Below are 27,983 nucleotides of genomic sequence, written 5' to 3'. Positions count from 1 at the left end.
CCTCTGGAAGAGCTAGATATACATGCTCTTAACTGCTGAACCAACTCTCCAGCCCCTCAAGTAAAATATTTTTAAGGCTTCTCTATGTTTGACCATGGATCAGTACCTTGCTTCCTTTCCTTCTACAGTAAGGTTTATTGTGCAAAAACTGACATTTATCAATCCAGATAGGCCCTGAGTTTAATTCCCAGAATGGAAAAGTACGTGAATAAAAAAAAAAAAAAAAAAAAAAAACTAAAGTGGTTGCACTGTCATTTTACACTTTCAACAGCATAGATCAAGGGCTAGAATTTTTATAAATATTTGTTAGTACAGTTATTACATTTAATTAAAAATATGATATGGTATCACAATAGTTTTAGTTCACTTTGGTGACTAGCTTATATTGTCAACTGTTTACTGGTCACTTTGTATCTTTGGAGAAAAAGCCATTAGAATTTCCATATTTTGAGGTTGATTATTCTACACATGTGATACTATTATCATGTGAGATAAAAGAACTTACATTTTGCTTTCTCTTCATCTTTGCCTCTTGTAAGGAGGACGAGTCCAACTATTAAGTTATTGAAATGCAGCCCTTTGGATGTTCCACCAAAAGAACAGTAAATCACCTGAAGAAATAACAAGAGAAAGCCAGCCTTAGAGATGTTTCAGTTACCAAGAACATGAGGTGTCATTATCCTTAACTAAACTGACCTTGTCTCCACCTCCAGACAATACTGATTAATTTTAGTGAGACAATGATTTTCTGTAGGCATGTTACTGTGCCCTGTATAGTTATTCAAATGCTGATTTCTGTGCCCCCATATCTGGCTGCAATCTTTATTTTGAGAATCATCTGTCTCAATGTAGTTTAAACATTGCTCCCCAATTCTTACCTGGTTGCTGCTTTGAGGCTGATCTGCTAATTACTTAACAGGGGAGAGAACAAGGCTGTTTCAAAACCAAAAAGGAGTAGGAAGACTTGGCATGGTGGTGTGGGCCTATGATCTCAGCTGCTTGGTATAAATTCATGATATTGCTTCAGAAAATATTGTTTTCTGACTAAACTTTAAATTATCTTTTAAAGCACCTGACTAAAAGTCAACAGGCCTTGGTGTGTGTGTGTGTGTGTGTGTGTGTGTGTGTGTGTGTGTGTGTGTATCTTAACTGATAAAGCACCAGACTGACATGTGCAAGGCACTGGCTCAATCCCTAACATTGAAGGAAAAGTAAATAGTCAATGGCATCAAGTTAATGTTTTTAGTACTTTATGTAATTTTCAAGAGAATGCTTTTCCATTTGAATTTTTAGTGAACATCTACAAAACCTTTTTCTAGGCAATCTTTTGAAAATATTAATCTATTAAATTCAATTTCTCACAGCAAATTTGGCAGTATTTTGGGGACAAGGGACTGAGGTACATATTTTATACACCAAAGCAGACCTGGCCTCCAGGTTCTCCCAGCATCCCTCAGTCTCTACCCAGCATACCCTGCCCCCCACTCTGAACTTTCCAGCCCAGGGGTTGGGCTGCCCTTCCCCCAGAGGTTCTTCCCTATATAATCCAGACATTTTGCACTCTCACACGCTCCCTCCCTCCTCTCCCTCTCTCTTCCCTTCTCTGTGAACATGCCTCTTCTCTCTTTCTTTCTCCATCCCCCCACTCCCCTCAGTCCTTGGGACCAGTGAACTTGATAGACTAAACGCAGATTCCCAATAGACCTGCCTTTAATATAATCTAAGTTTCTCCCTCACTCAGGTTGAATTAACCAGAGCAGTGGTCATGAAGAAGCCTAGTCCTCTGCTGAATGGGTAGGAATTTGGGACAAAACGCAAAAATGTTATGAAAAGAACTGTTTGTATCCATAAGGGGTTAGATAAAAACTGAAAGCTAGCAGGTAATTGTCTGTGGATTTGGAGGAAGGAAAGGAAATGGAAAATCTATGTGATTATATTATAATCTCAAAAAAAAGGAAGTAATAAAAGAGAAAAACCTAACAGTCAACAGGGTAGTGGTGGCACATGCCTTTAATCCCAGCACTTTGGTGGCAAAAGCAGGGGGATCTTTGAGTTTGAGGCCAGCCTGGTCTAAAGAGAGAGTACCAGGACAGCTAGTGCTACACAGAGAAACCCTATCTCAAAAACAAAAATAAACCACACACTCACACACACATACACACACTGATCATTAGGGGAAAAAAGTATTGCCTACCAGTTATTCCCCAACACTAAGAAGGATGGCTCAGGCAGCACATGAAGACTTGAGGACATCTTGGGCCCTGTGACCATTGAGACCCTTTCCCCAGTAGAACTGTTCCAGTGAAAGGGACCCCACCTTGTGGTTTTAGAGCAGCACAAAACTAAACATAAAGCCCAGATTCCACTGCAGAGGCCTCAGAGACATCAAAACAGTATAAGAGCAATAAACAGTCATCTCCAAGGGGACCACAACAATCCATGAGAAAGGTGACATTGGATCTTGAAGAACTGTAACTGATCCTTCATTGGCAACCTGCCTCATGAGATAAACAAATCAAAACTTAAGGATTTCTTTAAAACTTATGGGAATATGGTAGAAATTACTCATTTTTAAAGCTTTGTTGTATTTGATAATGCTAAGGATCTCTATGAGTTTAAGGGTGACCAGATCTTGGCCTGAGTATTTAGCCAGTCAGATCTATGTAGAGAGACCTTATCTTAGAAAACACACACACACAACTAGAGTACAGTAAGAACAGTAAAAAATTAGCTGGGCAGTGGATTCACACACCCTTAGTCCTAGCACTCAGGCAGCAGAGGCAGGTAGATCCCTAAGTTTGAGGCCAGCCTGGTATATGGAGTGAGTTCCAGAACAGCAAGAGATACAAAGAGAAACCCTATTTCTGAAAGAAAAAAAAAGTTAAAAACGAAGACAAGATTTTAAAACTTTCATAATTTTGATTTTTTTGTGTGTGTGCTTGCTGTAAGTATGTGTAAATGTGTAAAAAGACTAAAGAGAGACATTAGGTGGCATGTTCTGCTACCCTTTTTCCCTGAAGAAGGATCTCTCACTGAACCTGGAGCTAGGTTGATGGCCAGAAATCACCTTCTCTCCTCCCTGAAGGCTCACATGCTGCCATATCTGCCTTTGTTGTTGTTTTGGGTTGTTTGTTTGTTTGTTTGTTTTACAAGACAAGGGTTTCTCTGTGTAGCCCTGGCTGTCCTGGAACTCAGAAATCCCCCAAATGCTGAGATTAAAGGCGTGTGCCACCACTGCCCGGCTTTTTTTTTTTTTTTAAAGGGGAAAAATAACTCCCCCCAAAAAAACAAAATAAAAAACCACGGCACTGGGTTTGAATTCTGGTCCTTGTGCTTGCACATCAAGCTTTCTTACCATCTCTCTTGTCCTTGTACATTTTAAAGAAGGAATATTTTATCAAAAATCATATCTTACCTATGGATTCATAAAAAGCAATAAAAGCATCATAGTCAGTTCAATTAGGAAAGAAAACAATAGGTTCTTGGATATTAACCTCAAATTCCAAAGAATTTTATAATATTATCTTCAAATAAAAAATTCTGATTATGGACTTATATAAACAGAATTAAAATATTGAGGTTTAACATAAAAATCAGAGTCTTGACCATTTGGTTAGAGTTTTGTTTTTCAGGACAGCTCAGAGTTATATTGACACTAATGCAGAAAGGCTGCTCTCTGTTTTGGGTGGTGGTGGTTACTGACAAGGCTATTATTGGCTACTCTACACAAACTGATGGTAAGGCCCTATTACTGAAGATGACACTTACATATTTCACTGAACATTAAGAAGTTGAGATGGTACCTAACTAGAGTCTTTACCCCTACTGGTGAGAGTTCTCCAGAGCAGAAAGGTAATACCAGCTATGCAACAAATCCTCCATGTACAAGTGACTATTGGTGGAATACTGGCCCAGACATTGAGGGAGTAACCAACCACTGTCTGATTGGATCTAAGAGCCACTACAGACGGAAACAACATCTGACACTGCTCAGGTGGCAGTAACCTGAAACTAGATAGGCTGTGGACCTAGGGGAAAATCAAATACTATTTCTGTCCTAAAGGTACATAACAATGACACCTAATGACATTCTGCTATATACATAGATCACTGTCTCACTGAGCCATCATCAGAGAAGCTTCCTGCTGCAATATATGGAAACTAATACAGAAACTTACAGTTGGACAATGTGCAGAGATTGAGAGATCTTGTAAGACTCAGTCCTAAATGAGATGTCATTATCAAAACTTTCAGGGCTCAAAGAAGTCTGCAAAAAAGGAGGCTGGAAAGATTGTAATAGACAGAGGAGATGGATGATAAAAAGAAAACAGTATCTTGCAGAGAAAACAAAATTGATGTACATATGAACTCAGACTTTGGCAGTTAGCCAAAAGGTACCCATAGGATGCCCCCCCCCAGACATGTGCATAGAAACTAAAAGACTATGCATATGGCCTGCACAGATCCAAAACCAGATGGGGGTCCCAGCACTGAGATGGGGAAGCAGATACAAGCTTCCATTCCCAAACAAGAAGCTATGAGAGTTTGCAAGTTAGCAACTGCTTGCAAAGGAAAAATTAGTTTCTTCAAGGGAAACTCACCAGGTATACAAACAATAATTTTATAAGAGCAGGCCCTATGTCCTTTAGTAGACAACCAACACAATGTGAACACAAAGGTATTTTTAGAGGGTTTTTTGGACTGTTTGTCTCATGATGCTTTGTTTGGGTATTCTCCCTCCCTTCCTTCCTCCCACTTTACTGGTCCTTTGCTCATAAACTAGTTGTAGATTTTATGTTCTTATGGGCTTTGTTTTTTGAGACAGTTTCTCTGTGTAGCGTTGGCTGTCCTAGAACTCACTGTGTAGACCAGGATGGCCTTGAATTCAGAGATCTGCCTGCCTCTGCCTCTCAAATGCTGAGATTAATGAAATGTGTGCCACCACCACTCAGCTGCCTGTTTGTTCTCCTAGTACGGATAAGCAAGCATAGAATGTGAAGAGTGGGAGGGTGTAGAGGATCTGGAAGGAGATGAGGAGGGAAAACTATGATCAGAATATATTGTACAAAAAAAAAATCTATTTTCAATAAAAAATGAAATGGAGAAAACATTATCTTTATTTTATTAACTCTTAAATACTCTTAATCATACATAATAAATACCTTCAGAAAGGAATCTAGATTTCTTACAATTGAAGTGACATCACATTTTCTAGCTCAATTATTGATTGTACTATAAGTCACTGCTATAAAACTGATTAAACACGAGTAGGGTCCACCAGGAGAGGTAAGTTGCATGCTATTCCCAGACCTCCATTGTATGAAGCGCAAGGCTGTCCCTGCTTCCCCCTAGGAGGCCTGGGGCTGGGGGAAGGAGGAAGGGACCAGGGGTGGGGGTATCCAGCTTAGAACTCTTGCCCAGTTGGATCTACCTGGGGTACAGTCAGCAGAGGTTTACCAGGCTGTCCCCTGACCTCCATCTTTTGGCCCATGGCTTTCCCTGCTTACCAGAGGAAGCCTGTGATGACATCCAGCTTACACCTCTTCCTCCACCAATCCCCAGCCAGTCATGTCTACATGGGGCACCGCCAGCAGAATTGAGTTTCGTGCTGTCGCTAGACTTCCATTTTCTGGCCCATGGCTCTCCCTGCCATCCAGAGAAGCCTTGTGGAACCCCAGGAGCGTCCTGCTTCTCCAAGGAAGCCTGTGGGGGCTCTAGAAGCATCCACCTTAGACCCCTAACCAGCCAATCCCCTACCCACCGGGTCCACCTGGGGTACAACCAGCAAATGTGAGCATTGTCCTGTTTCCTGAGATCCAGATTCTACCTGCCTCCCTGAGGAGTCTTGCTGGCATCAGGAACATCCAGCCATCACCAGAGACAACCAGATGGCTAAAGGACAGTTAAGAACACAATCAACAAGAGCCAGGGCAATATGGCACTACCAGAGACCAGCTATCCTGCTACAGCAAGCCCTGGATATCCTAACACAGCTGAAGCACAAAAAAATGACCACCTTACATTCAATCTTATAGAGATGACAGAGGCCTTTAAAGAGGAAATTAATAAATCTTGTAAAGAAATACAAGAAGAGGCTGGAGAGATGGCTCAGTGGTTAAGAGCACTGTCTGCTCTTCCAGAGTCCTGACTTCAATCCCCAGCAACCACATGGTGGCTCACAACCATCTATAATGTGATCTGATGCCCCTGTCTAGCATGCAGGTGTACATTTAGATAGAACACTCATATACATAAAATAAATAAATCTTTAAATAAAAGAAATGCAGGAAAATACAATCAAATAGGTGAAGGAAATGAATAAAACTGTCCAAGAACTGAATATGGAAATAGAAGCAATAAAGAAAACATAAACTGAGGGAATCCTGGACATGGACAACCTAGGGACGAGAACAGGAACTACAGGTGCAAGCATCACCAACAGAATACAGAAGATGGAAGAATCTCAGGCATAGAAGATCCGAGAGAAGAAATCATTACATCAGTCAAAGAAAATGCTGAATCTAAAAAGTTCATGACACAAAACATCCAAGAAATCTAGGACACTATGAAAAGACCAAACCTAAGAATAATAGGAAGAGAAGATTCCCAGCTACAAGGCCCAGAAAAGTATTTACAATAAAATCATAGATGAAAATTTCCCCAACCTTAAGAGATGCCTATATACATAAAAAGAAGCTTATAGAACACCAAACAGATTAGACCAGAAAAGAAAATCCTCCCACTACATAATAATCAAAACATTGTATGACAGAACAAAGAAAGAAAATTTAAAAATTCTAAGGGAAAAGAGCCTAGTAACATATTTAGGCAGACCTATCAGAATTGCGCCTGACTTCTCAACAAAGACTCTAAAAGCCAGAGGGCCTGGGCAGATGTCTTGCAGACTCTAAGAGACCACAGATGTCAGGCCAGACTACTATACCCAGCAAAACTTTCAATCACCATAGATGGAGAAAACAAGATATTGGATGACAAAACAAAATGTAAACAGTCTCTATCCAGAGATCCAGTCCTACAGAAGACACTATAAGGAAAACTACTACCCAAGTAGGCTGTCTACACTCAATAAAACAAAGAAAGTAAATAACCTGACACCAGCAAACTAAAGGAAGGAAAGGGGATGGACATTCCATCTCTGTCTCCATCTCCCTCTCCCTCTCCTTCTCCCTCTCCCCTCCCCTTTCCCTCTCTCTCTCCCACTACCAACACTAAAATAACAGGAACTAACAACTGCTGGTCATTAATATCTCTCAACATCAATGGACTCAATCTCAACTCAATGGACTCACATAATTCTCAACAGAGGAATCTCTAATAGCAGAGAACCCTTCAATGTCTTTAGTCATTAGGGAAATACAAATGAAAACAACTCTGAGTATACATCAGAATGGCTGAGAAATAAAACTCAAGAAACAGCATATGCTGAGGAGGATGTGGAGCAAAGAGAACACTCCTCCATTGCTGGTGGGAGCTCAAACTAGTACAACCACTTTGGAAATCAATTTGGCAGTTTCTTAGAACATTGTGAATAGTTCTATCCCAAGACCCAGCTATACCACTCCTGGGCATATACCCAAAACATGCCCCCACCACCACCACAAGGACACTTGCTCAACTATGTTCATAGCAACTTTATTCATAACAGCCAGAAACTAGAAACAACCTAGATGTCCCCTCAACTTAAGAATAGATAAAGAAAATGTGGTAATCTACAGAATTGAATATTACTTGGCTATTTAAAAAAATGAAATCATGAATTTGCAGGCAAATCGATGGAACTAGAAAATATCATCCTGAGTGAGGCAACCCAGATCCAGAAAGATACTCACTTATAAATAGACATTATCCATAAAGTATAGGATAACCATGCTACAATCCACAGACCCAAAGAAACTAAGTAATAAGCTAGGCCCAGGGGAGGATGCATGAATCTTAATTAAAAGGGGAAATAAAATAGACATCAGAGGTAGATGGCGTGAGAGAACTAGGGATTGGGGTTGGGAAACCAGGAATGGGAATCAGGTGTGGTGAAAGAAAGGGAAGGTGGGAAAGGGCTGGGAGAGAGAAAAGAAATTGGTGGGGGGCATCTATGGGACTAGCCAGAGGCCTGGGATTGGGGAGCTTCAGGGAGTCTATGGGGGTGACCTAGCTGAGACTCCTAGCAGTTGGGGATACGAAAACTGAAGTGGCCACCTCTATAACCAGGCAGGACTTCCGGTCAAGGGAGGGGTACATCAATCCACCCACAAACCTAAGACCCCCAAATCTGTCCTGCCTAGAAGATGTGCAGGATAAAGATGGAGCAGAGATTGAGGGAATGGCTAACCAATGACTGGCCCAACCCCTGAAACTATTAATATTAATCTCCTATGCTTGCAGACAGGAGCCTAACATAAGTATCTCTTGTGAGGTTACATCCAGCAGCAAATGGAAACACATGCAAAGACTTATAGCCAAACATCAGGTGGAGCTCAGGGAGTTTTGTGAGAGAATTGAGGATGGAATGGATTTCGGGAACTGGAGGGGCTGAGAACACCACAAGAAGACCTACAGAGTCACCTAACCTGGGCCCATGGGGCTCAGAGAAACTGAACCACCGACCAAAGAGCATGCTGGTGCTAGACCTAGGCCCCCTTCACATTTGTTGCAGATAAGCAGCTTGGTCTTCATGTGGGTCCCCTAACAATTAGAGCAGGGGCTTGGCTCTAATTCTGTTAACTTCCTTCCATTGGATCTCTTTCTCCTATCTGGACTGCCTGGTCAGGCCTCAGTGGGAGAAGATGTACTTAGTCCTGCTGCAACTTGATGTCCTAGAGTACCGATGGGGGGGCTTCCTCTTCTCTGAGGAGAAATGGATGGAATTTGTTAAGAGAGGCACTAGGAGGTGAGGAGGGAGGGGGGCTTCAATTGGGATGTAGGTAAGTGGATAAGAAATAATTGGAAAACAAAAAGATTTGAAGTGGAAACTTCCAGTTTCTTTCGAAAGCTATGTCAAATGATGGTTTGCTGGGGCACACAAGGGAAAGGATATCTTGCTAAAGCAAACAGGTGAAAGAATGTTTTCCTAAAGCAGACGCAGGTAAAAAGAATGTTTATGTTTTGATATAGAAAACATGTGAAAAGACCTGGGATGAAGGAGTACAAATATGACCCCACAGACAGTGGGAGACAAGTACTGAGTTTTGGTTTGGTTTGCTCCGCCTCGCTATTCTTCCCCAAAGACATGCATGTATTGGCTTGCCTTACATAGCATTGTTGAGCTCAACTTGTGATAACACTACATCAAAGAAACTTGCTCAAGAACTGCTCTCAAAGTTCCTGCAGCAGCTTGCAGCTAGCTTCTGTGGCTTGCCTCAGGCCAATTAGCTAGTCTGGCAGCTTCTTAAGAACTGTACAGTAGTTGCCAGTTCATGGCTGGTATCTGCCTGCCTAGAGGACTGGATTCAGCAGCTGCAGAATTGTATTTGGTGTTTGCTATGAGAGTGAACTGCTGCCAAAGAACCATTGATGAACTTCACTTACATCCTAAAAATAATTGTCTATTACCTCTGCTGGGTGGTGGCTAGAGGATAGGTTAAACCCTTATTAAAAGTAGGTTGCAGGCTGGAGAGTTGGCTCAGCAGTTAAGGGCACTGAATGCTGTTCCGGAGGTCCTGAGTTCAAATCCCAGCAACAACATGGTGGCTCACAACCATCTGTAATGGATGCCCTCTTCTGGGGTGTCTGAAAACAGCTACAGTGTACTTCCATATAATAAATAAATCTTTAAAAAGGTTGAAAAAAATTTATGCCAATACTTATTAAACTCAAAAAATTTTTTCATAGTGTCTGTTTTTTTAAAAAAAGATTTGTCTATGTGTCTGTGTCTGTGTGTGCATGCACATGTCACGTGTGTATGGGTGCCCATGGAAGCCATAATGGGAGTTGGATCCCCTAGAGCTGGAGATGAAGGCAGCTGTAATGTGGATGTTGGGAAGTGAATTCAGGGCTTCTGGAAGAGCAAAAGCACTCTTAACCACTGAGCCATTTCTCCAGTGTGCCTAATCTTGATAGTTATATTTCACGAAAGAAGTATGCAGTCAGAAAAAAAAAAAAAGTCATTCACTTTGGGGAATTTAAAATGGGACAGGAGAAAAATTTCTACATTTATTAAATAACATCATTCTATAAATGTCAATCAAAGTATAATCAAAAGTTTTGGAAAGAAAAATACATTTTCTTAGTTTTCAAATACAGAAACAGAACACTCTGCATGGTATATTTCTGTGACGTCTTGAAATTCAGTAGTTCCCTATAAAGAGAAGTGACTGTATGTGAGTTTTATCCTGTCCAAACCTATGGACTCTAGATAATTTATATTGAAATTACCTAAATAATTCAGAGTGACTGAAGAGCAAAACTAAGCTTTAACCCAAGTAATTCACAAATCTTTCTAGTTATCTGAAATAAACAAACCATTCCCAATGTACACCCATACTAACCAGTCATTTACTAAAATGACTAAAATACAGGAAACTTTTTTTAGTCATTTATAATTAGATTTCCCCTGGCTAGCCCCAAAACTCTACTTGAATTATAATGTGACAAAATATTGAGTAATTAACAATAATAATTATAAGATGATTTAAACACATTCTACTTCAAATGTTTGTGTGTATTTTCACCTATATTGCCGGGAACCAGTCCAGCTCCAGGGACTGAGGAAATGCATGGGTACACCAGCCATTTTCAAGGGCAAAACTTAGTTTTACAAAAATAAAAGTTGTTTATTTTTGGTAATATTTACCTTTTTTGGGGGGGGGAGGGGTTTGAGACAGGGTTTCTCTGTGTAGCCTGGCTGTCCTGGAACTCAACTCTGTAGACCAGGCTGGCTTCGAACTCAGAAATCCTCCTGCCTCTGCTTCCCAAATGCTGGGATTAAAGGCCCGGCAATATTTACCTTTCTTTACCTCTTTGCTATTCTAAGGCAAGAAGCTGCTGGGTTTTGATAACTCCTGCTGTTCAGCAGCAGGAGATTAAGAAAAGGAATTAGCTGTCTTCTCTACCCTGGGAGCAGCTCTCCCCTTATCCCTGAAAATGTATGCCTGCTCCAAATTCTTCTCTGCCGGCCCCCAGATCAGGAGCACCTCTCAGCTGCTGAGTTGTCCGCTGTCTGCAGTGGAGTTAACTTGACCACAGATGACAACAGATGAAAGCCTCAGGAGCTTGGAGGTCTGGCGGCCTCTGACCTCACTAATCCCTAGCTGCAGCTTCCAAACCAGCACCATTTCAAGGGACATCGACACAGCTGCCAAGTTCATTGGAGCTGGGGCTGTGATAGTTGGGGTGGCTGGCTCTGGTGCAGGGCCTGGGACTGTTTTGGTAGTCTCATCATTGACTATGCAAGGAACCCTTCTCTGAAGCAACCCTTCTTGTATGCAATTCTGGGCTTTGCCCTCCTCAGAGGCCATGGGGCTCTTGCCTAATGGTGGCCTTTCTCGTCCTCTTCACCACGTGAAGCAGCTATCTCCACTTCCACCTCCCATGGTTCTTTTGCATCTTGTCTGCCCTGTATGTTCCTTTTCCTGGACCTTCCCAAGAAGTCTGGGGAAAGTGCTTGGCTCAGGTTTGAACAGAGAGAAGACAAATAAATACTGTACTAATAAGAAAAGAGAAGAAAAGGAATTAGCTTATTCAGTCTCTTTGTTCTTTTATTGGGAGCCCCTAACTGATTAGCTAAAGGCTAAAAGTCTCATTAGTTTTTTGTGAGTCAGAGAAAAGGGAAAAGAAAGTCAAACACGCAGAAAGAAAAAAATCACTCATTCTGAATGGAGCAAAAGAAAAAAAATAAGCTCCAACCTTTATTGCGGAGAGAAAGAAACACTTTTCCATTATTGTCATTCTTCTTAGCTCTTATTCTTAGTTAGCTCTTATGCTGTCTCAGAATAACTGATCACATAGTTTTCCAAGCAGCTTTACATTCTGTAAGTTCATAGCAAGTTAAAGACACTAATTCAAGTCATAAATCAATAAGGAGTTACAGCAGAAATGTTTACGTATGTTTCCATTAAAATTAGTACCTGACTAAATATTCATTATCTATTATTAACTCCATAGATTCATTAAAAGTTTAAAACAATAATTCTTATACTCTAAGAATTATTATGTTTTGCCAAGAGACAGATCATCTTCCTTGTGTTTCATTAGTTTGGAAGATATATACATCAGAATTTTATTTTCTGTCCTTGCACCTACAATAAATTGTCCATTCCCAGTTTATGACTTTCAGTTATCAGACAGTGATCTCATAGCTAACCTAGAAAGAATGTTTTCCCTGACTGTAAATTGTTCCAAGCCTGCTTTCTTTCTTTCTTTTTTTTTTTTTTAAAGATTTATTTATTTATTATATGTAAGTACACTGTAGCTGTCTTCAGACACTCCAGAAGAGGGCGCCAGATCTCGTTACAGATGGTTGTGAGCCACCATGTGGTTGCTGGGATTTGAACTCCAGACCTTCGGAAGAGCAGTCGGGTGCTCTTACCCACTGAGCCATCTCACCAGCCCCCGAGCCTTTTTCTTATCCTAGTGCAATTAGCCATGACACATGAAGGTTTTGCAGAGCTCTAATTGCAGCTTTCATACTATAGAGGCCTCAAAATTACTTGTATAAATTTAGGAATTCTATAGAATCATTATTAGGAATTTTGGAATCATCAATTTGTCTACATAGCATAAGAGAACATCTTTGTTGATCTGTAGAAAATCTGCCCAGTAGGGTGCGCTGATGCCCAGGAATCATTAGACTATGTAATAGTGGCAGGAAAGGCTTATCAGTAGCAAGAAGCAATCCTGGGATAAAAATCTCTGAAGGCCCTACAATTCAGAGCTTACCCACTGCAGTCATGCAAAGTGATGGGCCATCTTCAGAACTTACTGGCATGCCTTTAGCCTTTCCTAGATGAGTCCTGACACTACAGTATAAACTAATTAAGTCTGAGGGTAAGTATAGGAATGCTATAATCAACCTGAATCAGGCATGGGGACAGAGCACTCATACATTAAAAAAAAAAAAAAAAGTACATTAAAAAAAAAAAAAGACTTCTGAAAATTTGTCATGGTAGTGTGTGCCTGTATCCCAGCATTCAGAAAGTAGAGGATCAGTAGTAGTTCAAGGTCACGTCTTGCTATATAGTAAACTTGAGGCCCTGTTTCAAACAACTAAAAGCTAGCCAACCACAACTACCACCACCACCACCACCACCACCAAAACAACCCCCACAGGTTCACACTATCTTCCTCATCTCACTGATAATCCTCCCAGTTCTGAAGGTAAACTGGATTACTTCCCTACTTTTTTGCAAGCCCTTGGAACATAAAAATACTTGAACTAGTAGCAGGTTGTTCCCCCTACCATCTCTCAGTGTTAGAAAGAGAACATAGAAAGCTCTATCTGTTAGGCAAGCTGCTCTAATTACTAAGTTACCCCCTCAGTGTTCTTGTTTTCTTAAATGTAAAATTTGTAGTAAGCAAGAGTCAAAATATGGTAAAAAAACAAAAAAACAAAAAAAAACTGTCCTGCTTAAACAATTATTAAGCAAACTACAGTGTGCTATAGTTATTACCTTGACCTGTCCTTCCAAAGTAACAGTCAGGCAAGATCAAGCCACGTTCTTTCTAAGGCCACATCAGCTCATAGCCTAATCTTGTACCAATCTAAATATTGTATTATTCAACTACTAAGTAATTATAAGAAAGAGGAAAATCAAGACTTAATAAATTTTATGACAGTATATAACACTGTTATTAAGGGAAGAGTTTTATTTGATTCAATCACAAGGGCAACTATGTTTCACCCATCACAAGAGACAGTAAATAATTATCTTCAGTATTAGCATTAAAATAATTTACCCACACAATAAATTTTCAAAGTAATATGATGAATATCTCAAACTGACATTTAAGCAAATGACCAAGACTACATGGCTACAAGAATCTACTGCTAGTGCTAAAAAAGGGTTTCTCTAATTCTAAAAAACCAAAAAAAGTTACACATAGAATAAGAAGTAAACTTCAAATTCTCAAACATGAAAGATCCCCCGGAATTCCAGACACATGCTATATGCAACTTCCAGGAACTAGGACCTGGAAATCTTTGGGAGACGTTGTTTAGTCTACCATAGTCTCTAAACACAGATGTTATAGTTCCAAGAGAATAAGGTGAATTTCCATTGTTTCCTCACTTCCTCTCTGTCTTCTTTTCTCCTATATCTCCTCCTTGAATACAGACAAGATAAACTCAAGTGTGTGACACAGCAAGCAAGCTAGAGAAGTCTCCATCTCTCTGAAAGAACTTGAGAAGATTATTTTGTAACTAAGGCAAACCAGTCTGAACTAAATAAAATTGAGTCTAAGATAAGCCATTGTGAGATAAATCCAAATGGGGATACACAGGCTTTGAAAGGTAACTGTCATTATAAAACAACCAATAATGACAAGTACGAAGTTACAGCCTGAGTCCACTGCCATCATACTGTGATAAAACATGTTAACATCTCTGAGAACCAGAGTCTCTGAACATTCCAAATGTCTAGACTGGAATTAAAGATTCCTCAACATAAAAGAACCAAGAAAATTTATACCCAATTAGGAAATAATAACAGGTACCAACAAACTGATGACACAGGTACTATAGTTACTAGACAAGAACTTTAAAAAGTCTATCATAAAAACAGCCAAAGAAATTGAGGCAAATACTCTTAAAATAAGCTGGGAGATGAATGTAACATCATAGAGAAGATATAAAGGGGTCATATGGAAATTTTATAATATAAATATAACATCTATCCCCTAAACTCTAGTCTAGTAATTTAGTATTACTAATCATCTAATTTAAAACCGGGGTGGGGGAGGATGCTCCTCTTTTAAAGGTAACCATGACTTGAACAGCTAATTCTATAAATTATTAACACCATGTTACTTTAATCAGATGATTATATTCATAGCTCTACTAATACTAAGTAGGGAAAAAAAAACTGTGCTTCAACTTCACCAAAACTTTTTAAAAAATTATTTACTATCATGTATATGGGTGTTCTGTCTCCATATATTATGTGCATTAAGGTGTCCATCTCAGGGATCCAAGGAAAGGGCATTCCAGAGTTATAGACACTTGTGTACCCTCACATTGGTGCTGGGAATCAAACCTGGATTTTCTGGAAAGGAAGCCAGTGCTCTTAACCACTGAGCTAACTCTTCGTCCCTATAATTTTGGAGTGGGAGTGGAGGTTGGGGAAGGACAAGGTAGGCCATAGCTTACTATGTAGTTAAGTGTCAAAGTTACAGAAATCTGCCTGTCTCTGGCTCCTAAGTGCTGGGATTAAAGGTTGTACTGGCTAATTTTATGTCAATTTGACATAAGCTAGAGTTATTCTGAAAGGAAGGAATCTCAACTAGGAAAATGTATCCATAAGATCTTGGATTTCAGGCAAACCAATGGGGAATTTTCTTAATTAATGACTAATAGAGGAGGGTCCAGCCACGGTTGATGATTCCATCCCTGGGCTGGTGGCCCTGGGTTCTATAAGAAAGCAGGCTGAGCAAGCCATGATGGTAACCCAGCAAGCAGTTCCCCTCCATCATCAGCTCTGCATCAGCTCCTTTCTCCAGGTTCCTGCCCTGCTTGAATTCCTGTTCTGGCTAACTTCAGTGATGAATTACAATGTGGAAGGCAAAGGAATCTTTTCTTCCCCAACTTGCTTTTGCTCATGGGTTTCTTCATAGCAGTAGTAACCGTAACTAAGACAAAGGTGAACACCAACATCAGGCTCTTTGTTGATATTTAGTCACCTGTTTTCAGAACATAGGGGGCAGTCTATGGCTACGGAAAATGGTTAACACAGCGTAAAATAAGTAAACTATGACTACAGAATATACAACAGATGTACTATTTAATAAGATGAACTTAAGGTATCGTAACATCCAACATCCTACTTCTTTAAAGTGAGAAGGCCTAATAGCTACAGGCCTAAGTGACATTTAGCTGTTTAAAGCACTGTTATTACCTGGGCATGGTGACTGACAGTTATGATCCCTGGCACTGGGGAGACTGAAGCAGGCAGAGTGAGTTCAAGAACAGTCTGAGCTACTCAGCAAGTTCCAGACAGCTACATGGGAAAGAGAATAGAAGATAAAAGACAAGAGAAAAAGGAGGAAAATTAAGGTATTCTTAAATAAAAGTTTTCAAATTTGAAATTACTATTCAGAGCAGAAATAGAAGTTTTCTATCCACTCATAAAATAATTTAAGCAAATAATTTTGCCACTATTAATCCTTTCAGTACTGCCAACTACAAAATAATATTAAAATGGAAGGTTCAGCAGATGAAGGCACCTACTGCCAGGAGTTACAAACTGAATTTATTTTCTGGGAATAACATGGAAAATAAACCAACGACCAAAAACTGTGTTATGATCTCTATAACGTAGACACACACACACACCCTACAGTAAAAAATAGATTTAAAAAATTCCTTCAGGGGCTGGATAGATGGCTCAGTAGTTAAGCACACTTGTTGCTTTTTCAGAGGATTTCAGTTCAGTTCCCACCATCCACATCAGGTAGTTCACAAATACCTGTAAGCCCAGCTCTAGGGAAGCCAACAACACCCTCTCAACTTCTGCAGGCACCTGCACAGGTGTACCTGCACATATACAAACAAGTACATACACACAAATTCTTTAAAGTTCAGAAGATACATTTTTTTACAAATATTCATCATGAGCTATTTGGTTGGTAGGTATTTGTTATATACTGAAAATTATAAAATGCCATTGAAGAGTCTTTCTAATTTACTGGATCCAAAATACATAATTGTTTAAATGATAATTCTTCCAAATGAATCTACAGATTCAATATAATTCCTATTAAGCCAGTATCCATTTTTTTTCCTTTTGCAGAAACTGTGAGTTGATCCTAAAATTCTTATGGAGATGCAAGGGATCCAGAATAGGCAAAACCAAGAATAGAGTTGAAATAATGATGCTTCCCTTCTGATTTTAAAACATACAAAATTTCAGTTACCAAGATTGTGTGGGGACAGGGAGAAAATGTGATACTGATAAAAGATAACTATAAAATGCTTAGGGAATACAGGAGTAGATCTTTGTATAGGTAAAGCAATGGTCTGTCTGTCTTTCTTTCTTTCTTTTCTTCCTTTCTTTCACTTTTTTTTTTTGTTGTTGTTTGTTTTTTGTTTTTGTTTTTCGAGACAGGGTTTCTCTATACAGCCCTGGCTGTCCTGGAACTCACTCTGTAGACCAGGCTGGCCTCGAACTCAGAAATCCATCTGCCTCTGCCTCCCAAGTGCTGGAATTAAAGGCGTGCGCCACCACTGCCCAGCATAAAGCAATGGTTTCTTAAACAAAAAAAGAAACAGTACAAGTGAAAAATGGACTTCACCAATTTTAAGTTTTGTGATTCAAAAGGCACCAAGGAGAGAATGAGAAACTACCTAAAGAATGGGGAAAATGTTTGCAAGTAATGTATCTTATAAAAGGGCCTATATTTAGTCTTGCATTCCAATAAAGACAAGCCAATTTAAAAATGGATGCGAATCTGCTTTTGGGTACACATGTATATATACAGATAGATGTTTATACACAATCCAAAGAGATCAAACAATGTGACCTAAATGTCTCCCAGCACCATGAGACAGTTCTGTTTAAGCAAAAGAGCAGAGAGGAAAAACAGCTGAACAATCTTTGAATTTGGAAGCATTTTCTATTCATTATTATGAACTTTAAGTCCCTTCATTATTTTGTTTATTTTTTGAGACAAGGTCTCACTGTGTAGGCCTGGCTATCCTTGTCAAAAGATTCACTTGCTTCTGCCTCTCAAGTACTAGGATTAAAGGCATGTACCACCATACCTGGCTATGCCCCTTTTTCTAATTGGCAGGTCATACCGTAGTATTAAATTACTTGTCAACATTTTTGTACCATACTAGTATTCAAGACAGACGTATAAAGGGAAAGCAAGGATATGAGTTATAGGAGCCCATACTAAAACAGATTCCAATAAGCAATGTAAAGAGATATAAACAATAAACAAAATTTTAAAGAGATGTAAAACAACATATATCCTCAACCAAAAAACAAACATTAAGACAAACAAAAACCTAGAGCTGGAGAGATTGCTCAGAAGTTAAGAGTACTAACTGCTCTTTTAGAGGTCCTGAGTTCAATTCCCAGCACCCACATGGTAGCTCACAACCATATGTAATGGGATCCAATGCCCTCTTCTGATGTGTCTGAAGACAGCAACAGTGTACTCATGTACAAAAAATAAATAAAAATCTTTAAAAACAAAATACCAGATACAATATTTATTATATAAATGACAGAAGTATAGAACATAGTTTAGAAATACAAGTATTAAAAATTAAAAGCAGATTTGATTTATTTATTTACCATTTTTAAAAATAAGGTTTATTTTAAAAAATTTAAAAGCAGAGGGGCTGAAAGGACAGCTCAGTGGTTAAGAACACCTGCTTCTCTTGCAGAGGAACTAAATTCAGTTCCCAGCACCAACATGGCGGCTCACAACCATCTGGAACTCTAGTTCCAGGAAATTCAACATCTTCTTCTGGCCTCCATAGGCACTAGGCATACATATAGTGTATATATATTCAGGCAAAATGTTCATATACATAAAATAATCTAAAACAACAGCTAAAAACAATTTTTAAAAAAGCAGAAATTTAAGGTTCCTTGTCATATCAAGCTTAAAATTCCTATTATAACTTTTATTGTCTGATAAATTTTATTCTCATACTTAGAATAACAATGCATCTGTGTCCATAACTACAAGATATTATTATTTTTAAAAAGAGAATGTTTATAAACTTATCTTGTTTGTTTGTTTGTTTGTTTGTTTGTTTGTTTTTCTAGACAGGGTTTCTCTAGATAGCCCTGGCTGTCCTGGAACTAACTCTGTAGACCAGGCTGGCCTCAAACTTGCAGAGATCTGCCTGCCTCTACCACCTTAACGCTGGGAATAAAGGCATGTGCCACCACCACCCGACAGCATAGTTTATTTTTACTTAAACATTTTACAATTTAAATAAGAATTTAAGTAAGTTCTAATAAGCTCTTATTTCATTTATAAGATTTACAGACTCAACTTTACTCAATAAAAAATTTGTAAAACATACAACATAAAAACTAAATGTCACAGATGATATTTAAAATAAGGAGGCAATCATATATACAGTTCGTATAGTTATTTATCAGTTGCAAAGGCACCAAAAAGCAAAAGTGTGGCTGTAGAGGATTTCCATTCAACCTTCAAGAATAAAACACATCTAAACCAGGACCTGGCTGCTTAGCAAGAAAAATAACTGTAAGGAAGATGAAATCTTTTAAGAGGAGACTCCTGCAGAATTTTAAAAGCAATAGGGACAAGAGCACAGGGAGTGTAGCCTACACCTGTAAACCCAGCTCTCAGGAGAGGAAAGCATGAGCGAGCGTAAGAAGTTCAAGGCAAGCCTCGCTACACAATGAGCTGGAAGCCAGTCTCAGCTACAACAGATCCTGTCTCAAAATAAAGCATTTAATATCAGAAAAGAATTTAAATAATTTGAAATTTAAAAAAAAACTTAATGTAAGCTGGCAGACATCTATGAGAGAAAGGCAGCAGCATAAGGATTACCTCAGCAACTTTAGGAGGTACTCCATCCCCAAGCACTTCCCTGATGAAGCAGTGCTGACTCATGTAATAGGAGAGGCCGCAGGTCCTCTTGAAGGCATCTTTGAGTCGTTTCAGCTCAACATCTGTAACTACAAGTCAGAAACAGAAGATGGGTAAGAAACCAGAAAGAAAAAAAGGCTTTCATAACCCAGCTAGCTCCTCACAGTCAGATGAGGGCACACACCTGTGATCCCAGTACTCAAGAGGTTGAGAGAATAATGGAGTCTGAGGCCAACTTGAGCTATATGGAATGTCTTTTATTAAAAAGAAAAAAAGCTGGGCAGTGGTGGCACACACCTTTAATCCCAGCACTTGGGAGACAGAGGCAGGCAGATTTCTGAGTTCGAGGCCAGCCTGGTCTACAAAGTGAGTTCCAGGACAGCCAGAGCTATACAGAGAAACCCTGTCTCGAAAAATCGAAAAAGAAAAAAGGAAAAGAAAAAAGAAAAAATATATTAATTAATATATATTAAGTAATATTGGGGGGGGGGAACACATGAGTAGGCATAGGGCATAGACCTTTAATCCCAGAGGCAAGGGAATCTGAGTCTGAAGCCAGTCTGGTCTACACAGTGAGTTTCAGGAAAGCTAGAGCCACAAAGAGAAACCCTGCCTCAAAAACAAAACAAAACAAAAAATGATAAAAATAAGTTTAAAAAAAGGGGGGGGGGAGATGGGGATAGCTCAGCGCTTAAGAGCACTTTCTACTATTCCGCAGGTCCTGAGTTAATTCCTAGCTACCACATGGTGGCCCGCATAATTATCTATAATTCCAGTGCCAGAGGACACTCATACACATAAAATTTTATTTTAAATAAGACAAAACTTTAAAATATGCATAGAAACTTAGGCCAGGGAAAGCAAAAAATAGCATATATTTCAAACAGACAGGCAAAATGACATTAGATTCTGGTATCAATGGTTTTGGGCATTGGGAAACATACACATTTCCTTCATAAGAAAAGTACATTATTTGAACAGTCTCCAATTTAGATCCTTGCTATCTCATACATACACAAAAAATTATAAACAGTAGATACTTAAATGATACTTAATAATTTAAAATTGGAGAGATGGAAAGATGGCTCAATGGCTAAGAACATATAAAGGTTCCCAGTACCTTGTCAGGTGACTCACAGCTATCTGTAATTCTAGCTCTGGGGAGAGCCAATACACTTGATCACCTGTACTCAATGCACAAACCCACACACATAATTTTTTTTAATTATCTTAATCTAATTATGAATCTATATTATATATATATTATATATATATAATATGAATAAAATATAATGATATTTATTCAGAACCGGGTTAAAAAGTTAAGAGCATTGCTAAACAAAGTTCAGATCCCAGCACCTATATATCCCAGCACTTTTGTAACCCCAGTACTGCGGTGGATAGAACAAGAGGATCACTGGGGCTTGCTGGCCAGAAAAATGTGAGGTCCAGGTTCAGTGAGACCCCATAGCAAAATAAAAAAGTAGGAAGAACGAGAAAAGGACATTTGATACTCTCCTCTGGCACACACAGAGGTAAGCACTCCTAAATACAAGTCGGCATATACTAGATGCACACAGACTCCTATCTACTTATCTATCTAAGTTATGTATCCTATTACTTTAGGCATTGAAGACATCTTTCACTTTATACAATAACCTGTCTAAACAAAGAAGGACTAGTGAGACAGGTCATTGGGTAAAGGTGTTTGCTGCAAAAGCCTGGTAACCTTAGTTAGATCTCTGCAAAAATGCAAATAAATGTGGAAGTAGAAAAATCAACTCCACAAGGTTGTCCCTCTGACCTTGACACAAGATGTGGGGCACAGGATACATGCCAACACATACCATGCACTGGCACTGTCTTTGTTTGGTTTCTCTTACTATGATAAAATACCATGGCCAAAAGGAACATGGAAAAGGGGTTTAATCTGGTTTACACTGCGTTATCAAAGGAGGCCAGCACAGGAACTCAAGGCAGGAAACCTTGGGGACAAGAACTGAGGCACAAAAACTGGGCTTACTGGCTTGCAATCATGGGTTTCTCAGTTTTTATAAAACTAAGGACCTGCCCACAGTAACACCACCCAGATAGTTTGCCGGACCCTCCATATCAATCATTAATCAAGAAAATTCCCCACAGGCTTGCCCACAAGACAATCTACTGGAAACACTTTCTGAAGTTAATTTCCTCTTCCTAGATGACCCTAGTTTGAATCAAGTTGACAAAATTTAAGGAGCACACAAACAGTAGTAATAAAGTTAATTAATTAAAAGAGAAATGAACAATAATTCCAATGAAGATACAAAAATGGTTGGCTTTGGCTCAAGTTGGAAGAAACAAAGAAGACTTCTAGATGCAGAAGAGAATTACATTATTTCTTAAAGGTGAAGCCATGTGAAAGGGTCAAGAGCATGCCAAACAAAGGGAACATTTTATATTAATGTTTGGAATTATACCATATGCCACTACGGCAACATAAGGCAGGCTTAAGCAAAGAAGAACGATGAGGAGGGAGGAGGAAGGAAGAGGAGGAAGAAGGAAGAAGGAGGAGGGCAGAGGAAGGAGGAAGGAAGAGGAGAAGAAAAGGAGGCAGGGAGATGATGTCTACAACTGTGAAGATCAAGTTACAGTACTTTACCAAGAGGGAGGGATACAACTCAGACAAACTCTAAGCCCACTGGAAACAAGCACGAAGTGCAGAACTTTTGCTCTGAAACAGTGCAGAAGAGAGCAAAAAGCAAACCATTATTAGAAGAGGAAACAAAAAAGTAGGTAGACATCAAATCTGTTCTGAGAATAGAAGCAGTCTAGAGCAACACTAAGTTTCCATCCTTGGAAACTTGAAAGAAGGCAAAAGGAGTAAGTCAAAATATAAGGCAACTCTATGAAAGACATATGGTAACTTTGGGAAATTACATTAGCTTTTTAATTTCTTGAGTATAAAGCTTAGAAAGGTTTGTTGGGAGTCCATGGCATAAAGTTAACTAAAACACTGTATAAAAAACATAAAACTGAAAGAAACCAAAATTTACAATGTCTAAAAAGGAGTAAATGAAAAGAATGGCAAAGAAAACTGGTAATGAAAACCTAAAAACATGTTCTCCAAAGGCCAGAAAGAAGTTCCTGATAAGCAGTCCCAAGGTAGAAATGGCCAGCAAGATAAAGATGGAAAGGGCTTGGCACACAGCTAATCACTCAATAAATGTTTGTTATATGCAGGGAGGGTTCCAGGTTCAACAACATGTGGGGCAATGATTAAAAAGGAAAAAAAAATATATAATTCAAATAGTTACCAAAACGTAGTTCATCAGAAATCGAATTTACTAACATCTATAATATACCAACTCAGTATGTTGTTGTTTTTAGATGTGAAAACAGAACATAGAACAAAGCTCATCTCATTAATTATAGTAATTAGAGAGAAAACTTTGCTACTAGAACTACTATAGTTCTTCAAGATATCTAATTCGTTAATGGCTTTACTAACAAATGAAGTTGCTTCTGATCTAGTGGAGGCAAAATAGATTATTTTAGAATATAATACTGCAATCTTCTATTGTTTGTTAAAAATTACTTAAAAAACTATTAATTTCTATTCAAAAATCAGCATGCTTGTGATGGGATTATAGCTTACCAATAGAGTAACATTCTGAAGGCCCTGGTTTCAATCCCCACTGTGTATTGACGACATCAAACTGATGAATAATAAATTTATTCACTAATAATGGAGAATATAATGTGTACAGAAACCTTTTAAAGTATTTATAATAAACAATGTCCCATCAACAAAAAGATCAAATAAATTTATTGTATGTACTCAAAATATGACACAAAAATGCTGCCATAGATACAATATTGAAAATTATATTTTTATTTACTAAAAACAGTACAAAAACATTTTATCAATCAATAGACAGAAAGTGCATAAAATGTTCATTGGTTTGGCAGATATAGTGGTGCATGCCTTTAATGCCAGCTCTCAGAAGGCAGAGGCAGGTAGATCTTTGTGAGTTTGAGGGCAGCCTGGTCTACACAGTTTAGGTCAGCCAAAATATAAAACAATACCCTGTCTCAACAAAGCATTCACTTGGGGGCTAAGAAGGTAATTTTTAGGGCTTGGAATTCAGAATTTAAGTCTGTAATAGCTCTTGCTTAGCATGCATAAGACTGTAAGTTGCATTCCCAGCAGTACCCCAAAACAAACACTGGAATAAAGGAAGAGAAAGAGAGAGAGAGAATGAGAATGAATTAGAAAGAAAAAGAGAGAGAATGAATTAGAAAGAAAAAGAGAGAGAGAGAAAGAGAAAGAAAGAGAGAAAGAGAAAAAGACAGAGAAAGAGAGAGAGAAAGAGAGAGAGAGAGAAAGAGAAAGAGAGAGAAAGAGAGAGAGAGAAAGAGAGAGAGAAAGAGAGAGAGAGAGAGAAAGAGAGAAAGAGAAAGAGAGAAAGAGAGAAAGAGAGAAAGAATCAAAAAGAGAACTGCCAGGGTCCAGTAAGATGGCTCAGCATTTACCACCAAGCCTGATGATGTGAGTTCAATCCCCAGGCCCACATGGTAGAAGGAAAATAAGCAATTCAATGAAGTTGTTCTCTAATCTCCACATGCAAATGGCATAGGTGCACAACCACTGTACCCCATGAATTATATATACACAAACAATAGTAACTAACTAGATAAAAACTCACTTTTAAAAAGAAGAAAGGAGTCCGGGTTGGCTCAGTGAGTAAGAGCACTTGTTGCAAAAGCATGAGGAACTCAAACTGAATCTGTAGTGCCCAGGTAAAAAGCCAGGCACACCTAACTACTCCTTCACTTGTATTCCTAGCACAGGGGAAGGGGCTGGCAGGCTTGCTGGTTGTTAGTGGAGCTCTCCAGGTTCAATAGCTCCGGGTTCAATGAGTGTAACCCTGTCTCTAGAGAACAAGGCAGAAAGTGATAGAACAAGAAACCCAATGTCTTCTTCTGATCTCCTTGCATATGTACACACACACACGCACACCTGTCATAAGTTGTAAAGAATGGACTCATCATTGCTTTAGATTTGAACATGAGTGCAGTCTAAAGACAGCTAAGTCACAGTGTACTTACATTTAATAAATAAATAAACAAATAAATAAATCAACAGAGAAAAGCCTGCCTAGACATGCACATCTGTAACATCAGTACTAGGGAATCAGAGGCAGGAGTGAGTATCAAAGCACATTTGAAGCCAGGCAGCACTAAGTAGCAAGATTCTGTCAAACAAACAAGCCAACAAACAGAAAAAGAGACCTGAGGAATACGTCCAAAGGCAGGAAAGAAAGGAATAAATATGCTTGGTAAGTTTGGGCTCTTTTTTTTTTTTAAGATTTTATTTATTTATTTTCTATATAATATATATGATGAGTACACTGTTGCTGTCTTCAGACACACCAAAAAAGGGCATCAGATCCCATTACAGATGGTTGTGATCCACAATGTGGTTGATGGGAATTGAACTCAGGACCTCGGAAAGAGCAGTCAGTGCTCTTAACCTCTGAGCCATCGCTCCAGCCCAAGTTTGAGTTTTTAAAGAAGTTATTCTTAAAAATTATTCTAGAAAAAGAAAGAAGTGTAATGAGTGTAAAACTGTCTCCTTTTTCATTTATTCTTCTTTCATATTTACATCCCAACCAGTTTTCCCTCCTTCCTCTCTCTTCCCTGTCCTTCCCCACTAAAATTTTTTCGATAATTCTAGAATCTACTGAAAACTAAATCTTATTTTAATGTTCTATTAAAATGTTTGATGTCCATAGATATACAAAATATTCCCTAATGGAAAAGTTGACATTTTGAAAAAGAAAGCCTACAGAGGTAAGCAATCCACTGCTTCCCATTCTTTTCATTTTCTGCTAACAGAAGAAAGAAAATTTAATGGGGTTCCTGTTAGAGAACATGTTTCACCAAAAGAAAACAGGATGGAAGAAATCAAGGTTAAGAAATTTAACGAAGTTTTAAAAGATAAACAATGCACAAAAGATATGAAGGAAGCTAGGATAAGACACCAATAAACCCAGCACTCTGGAAACTAATGCAAAGGATTCTGTGCTATAAAGACCTGTTTCAAGAAAGGAATTGGAGGAATTTAGGAGATAGTTCAGTAGATAAAAGTGCTTGCTGTACAAGCATAAGGACCTAAATAAGATTCTCCAGTATCCACCTTAAAAAGCTGAACATCCAAGAACATTCTGCAGTACAAACTGTAGATGGAAGGTTTTGTAACTGGTTTTGTCCTTCTACTTGAGGCCTTGCCTGATTACAGGAAGAGGCTGGTTCAGGCTCTGTGTCCCTTATTACTAGGATTAAATCTTTGCTAGGCTTACTCTAATAGAATCCATGGAGAGAACCTACCATAATTGTTGCCAAAGATCAGAGACTTCATCCAGCAACTGATGGGAGGAAATGCAGAGTCCCACAGCCAAACATCAGGAGGAGGAAGAATAGGATGAACCAGATAGGTCCCAGATGCTACAAGAATAGGGCCCACAGGATCAACTGACTGGGACTCATGGGGACTTGCAAAGATCAGGGAGCCTGTAGAGGGTCTGACCTAGGTCCTCTGTATGTTATAGCTTAGTATCTTGGTATTCTTGTAAGGGCTCCTAACAGTGGAAGTAGGATTGTCTCTGACTCTTTTTTGCCTGCTTGCAGACACTTCTCCTACTGGTTACCTCTTCCTGACCTTGTGTGATGTGATGGTATATGCCTAATCTTACTGAGGTTGGCTATTTGGTTGATGTTCCTGGGAGGCCCACTCTTATTTGAGGGGAGACAGAGATGGGGTGACTCTGGGGGAATGGGAAGACTGGAGGTGGGGGACTGGAGGGAAAGGGAGGGGGAAACTGCAGTTGGGATGTAAAATGAGAGAAGAATAAAAATAAAAAAAAAAAAAAAGGTGAACTCACAGGATGCACCTATAATCCCAGCACTGAGGGGGCAGAAGTAGGAAATGGAGACAGGAATCCTGAGGTGTATATACAGTGAAAGATCCTCTCTCAAAAAAGGTGGAGGGAGACCAGCTCTGACCTCCAGATGCACACACATGTGTAAGTGCATCTGTACTCACATGGGTATATACCATACACATACAAATAATAAAAATAAGTTTTTAAAATAAGAAAGGAACATAAAAATAAAATCAACATTTCACTGCTATACACAGTTTAAAAAAATAGTGTCATGTCTAGGTCACAAGGCTGTTCAGATTCAAGGACCACAAGAGAATGAATGTCAAAGCTATGTTATAAGAAGCCTGTTGTCATAGCCACTTTTTGAAAATATGTCATATATATGAGTAGGAAATACTCATATTAATATAAATTATTATCATTATTTGGATTGGGCTTTCTTTTTCCATAGGTTCCTAAACAACTCATGTAATTTCCTTTTACAAATCCTGTCATGACAGCTTAGATATCTAAGTACAAAAGATAATGGTACTCTGTAAAACAGGAGTGCTATTGCAGAGGTCAGATTAAGAAGAGTTAAACTGTTGGGGTGGTAGTTGTGCATGACTTTAATCCTAGCACTTGGGAGACAGAGGCAGGTAGATCTCTGTGAGCTCAAGGCCAGCCTGGTCTACAGAGTTCCAGAATGGCCAGGACTACACAGAAAGACCCTGTCTCAGAAAAAACAAACAAACAAACGAACAAACAAACAAATAACAAAAAAACAGCAATACAGAATTATATCTAGGCAGAGTTAGAGCTAAACTAAATATTTAAATTTCCAACCTGGCACTTTTGGAAAGTACAAGACCAAGTAACAGAATAGACACTGAACAAAACCATGTAAACTGTAGCCTCCTCAGGAGAGAACAAATTCCTATCTGATCCGTACCAAATGGATCCATTTCAGGTATGGTACATAATACAGCCTTAAAAGGCAAGGGGGGGGGGAAAGCAAGGGGGATTGAGCAGGGATTGTAATCTATTTTTTCATCAAAACAAAGATACAAAACTTTCAATATCTAAGATTTACCCAAGACCAAGAAGAGAAAAGGGGGGGGGGGAGGAACCCAAGCACAAGAATGAAAAGTACTTAGGCCATCTTTAGATGAATTAGTGATCCAAGGCTCTAGGTATATTCTTTGGGGTTAATAAAAAGGAAATCTTGGGCTGGAGAGATGGCTCATCAGTTAAGAGCACTGACTGCTCTTCCAAAGGTCCTGAGTTCTCATCCCAGCAACCACATGGTGGCTCACAACCATCTGTAAT

At 39.0% G+C, this 27,983-nt stretch overlaps 1 protein-coding gene and 1 pseudogene across 4 annotated transcripts in view; one reads left to right on the top strand and one right to left on the bottom strand.

Annotated features, from left to right (window-relative positions):
- The window catches only part of Usp32 (ubiquitin specific peptidase 32), a 135,203-nt gene that overhangs the window by 81,143 nt on the left and 26,077 nt on the right, over positions 1–27,983 (bottom strand). For all 4 annotated transcript variants that reach the window (XM_029483333.2, XM_029483332.2, XM_021175608.3 and 1 more), the window contains exons 2-3: positions 19,708–19,835; positions 506–611 (exon numbers count right to left, since the gene is read on the bottom strand). In XM_029483333.2, the coding sequence (XP_029339193.1) occupies positions 506–611; positions 19,708–19,835 (234 nt within the window). The remainder of the gene's footprint in view (positions 1–505; positions 612–19,707; positions 19,836–27,983) is intronic.
- LOC110306202 (ATP synthase F(0) complex subunit C2, mitochondrial pseudogene) lies at positions 11,098–11,518 on the top strand (annotated as a pseudogene).

Source organism: Mus caroli, unplaced genomic scaffold (assembly GCF_978045245.1).
Source record: "Mus caroli unplaced genomic scaffold, Mus_caroli_1 scaffold_13, whole genome shotgun sequence".
Taxonomy (NCBI): Eukaryota; Metazoa; Chordata; class Mammalia; order Rodentia; family Muridae; genus Mus; species Mus caroli.
Note: the sequence above shows the minus strand (reverse complement) of the source record. Positions and strands in the feature narration are given on the sequence as shown.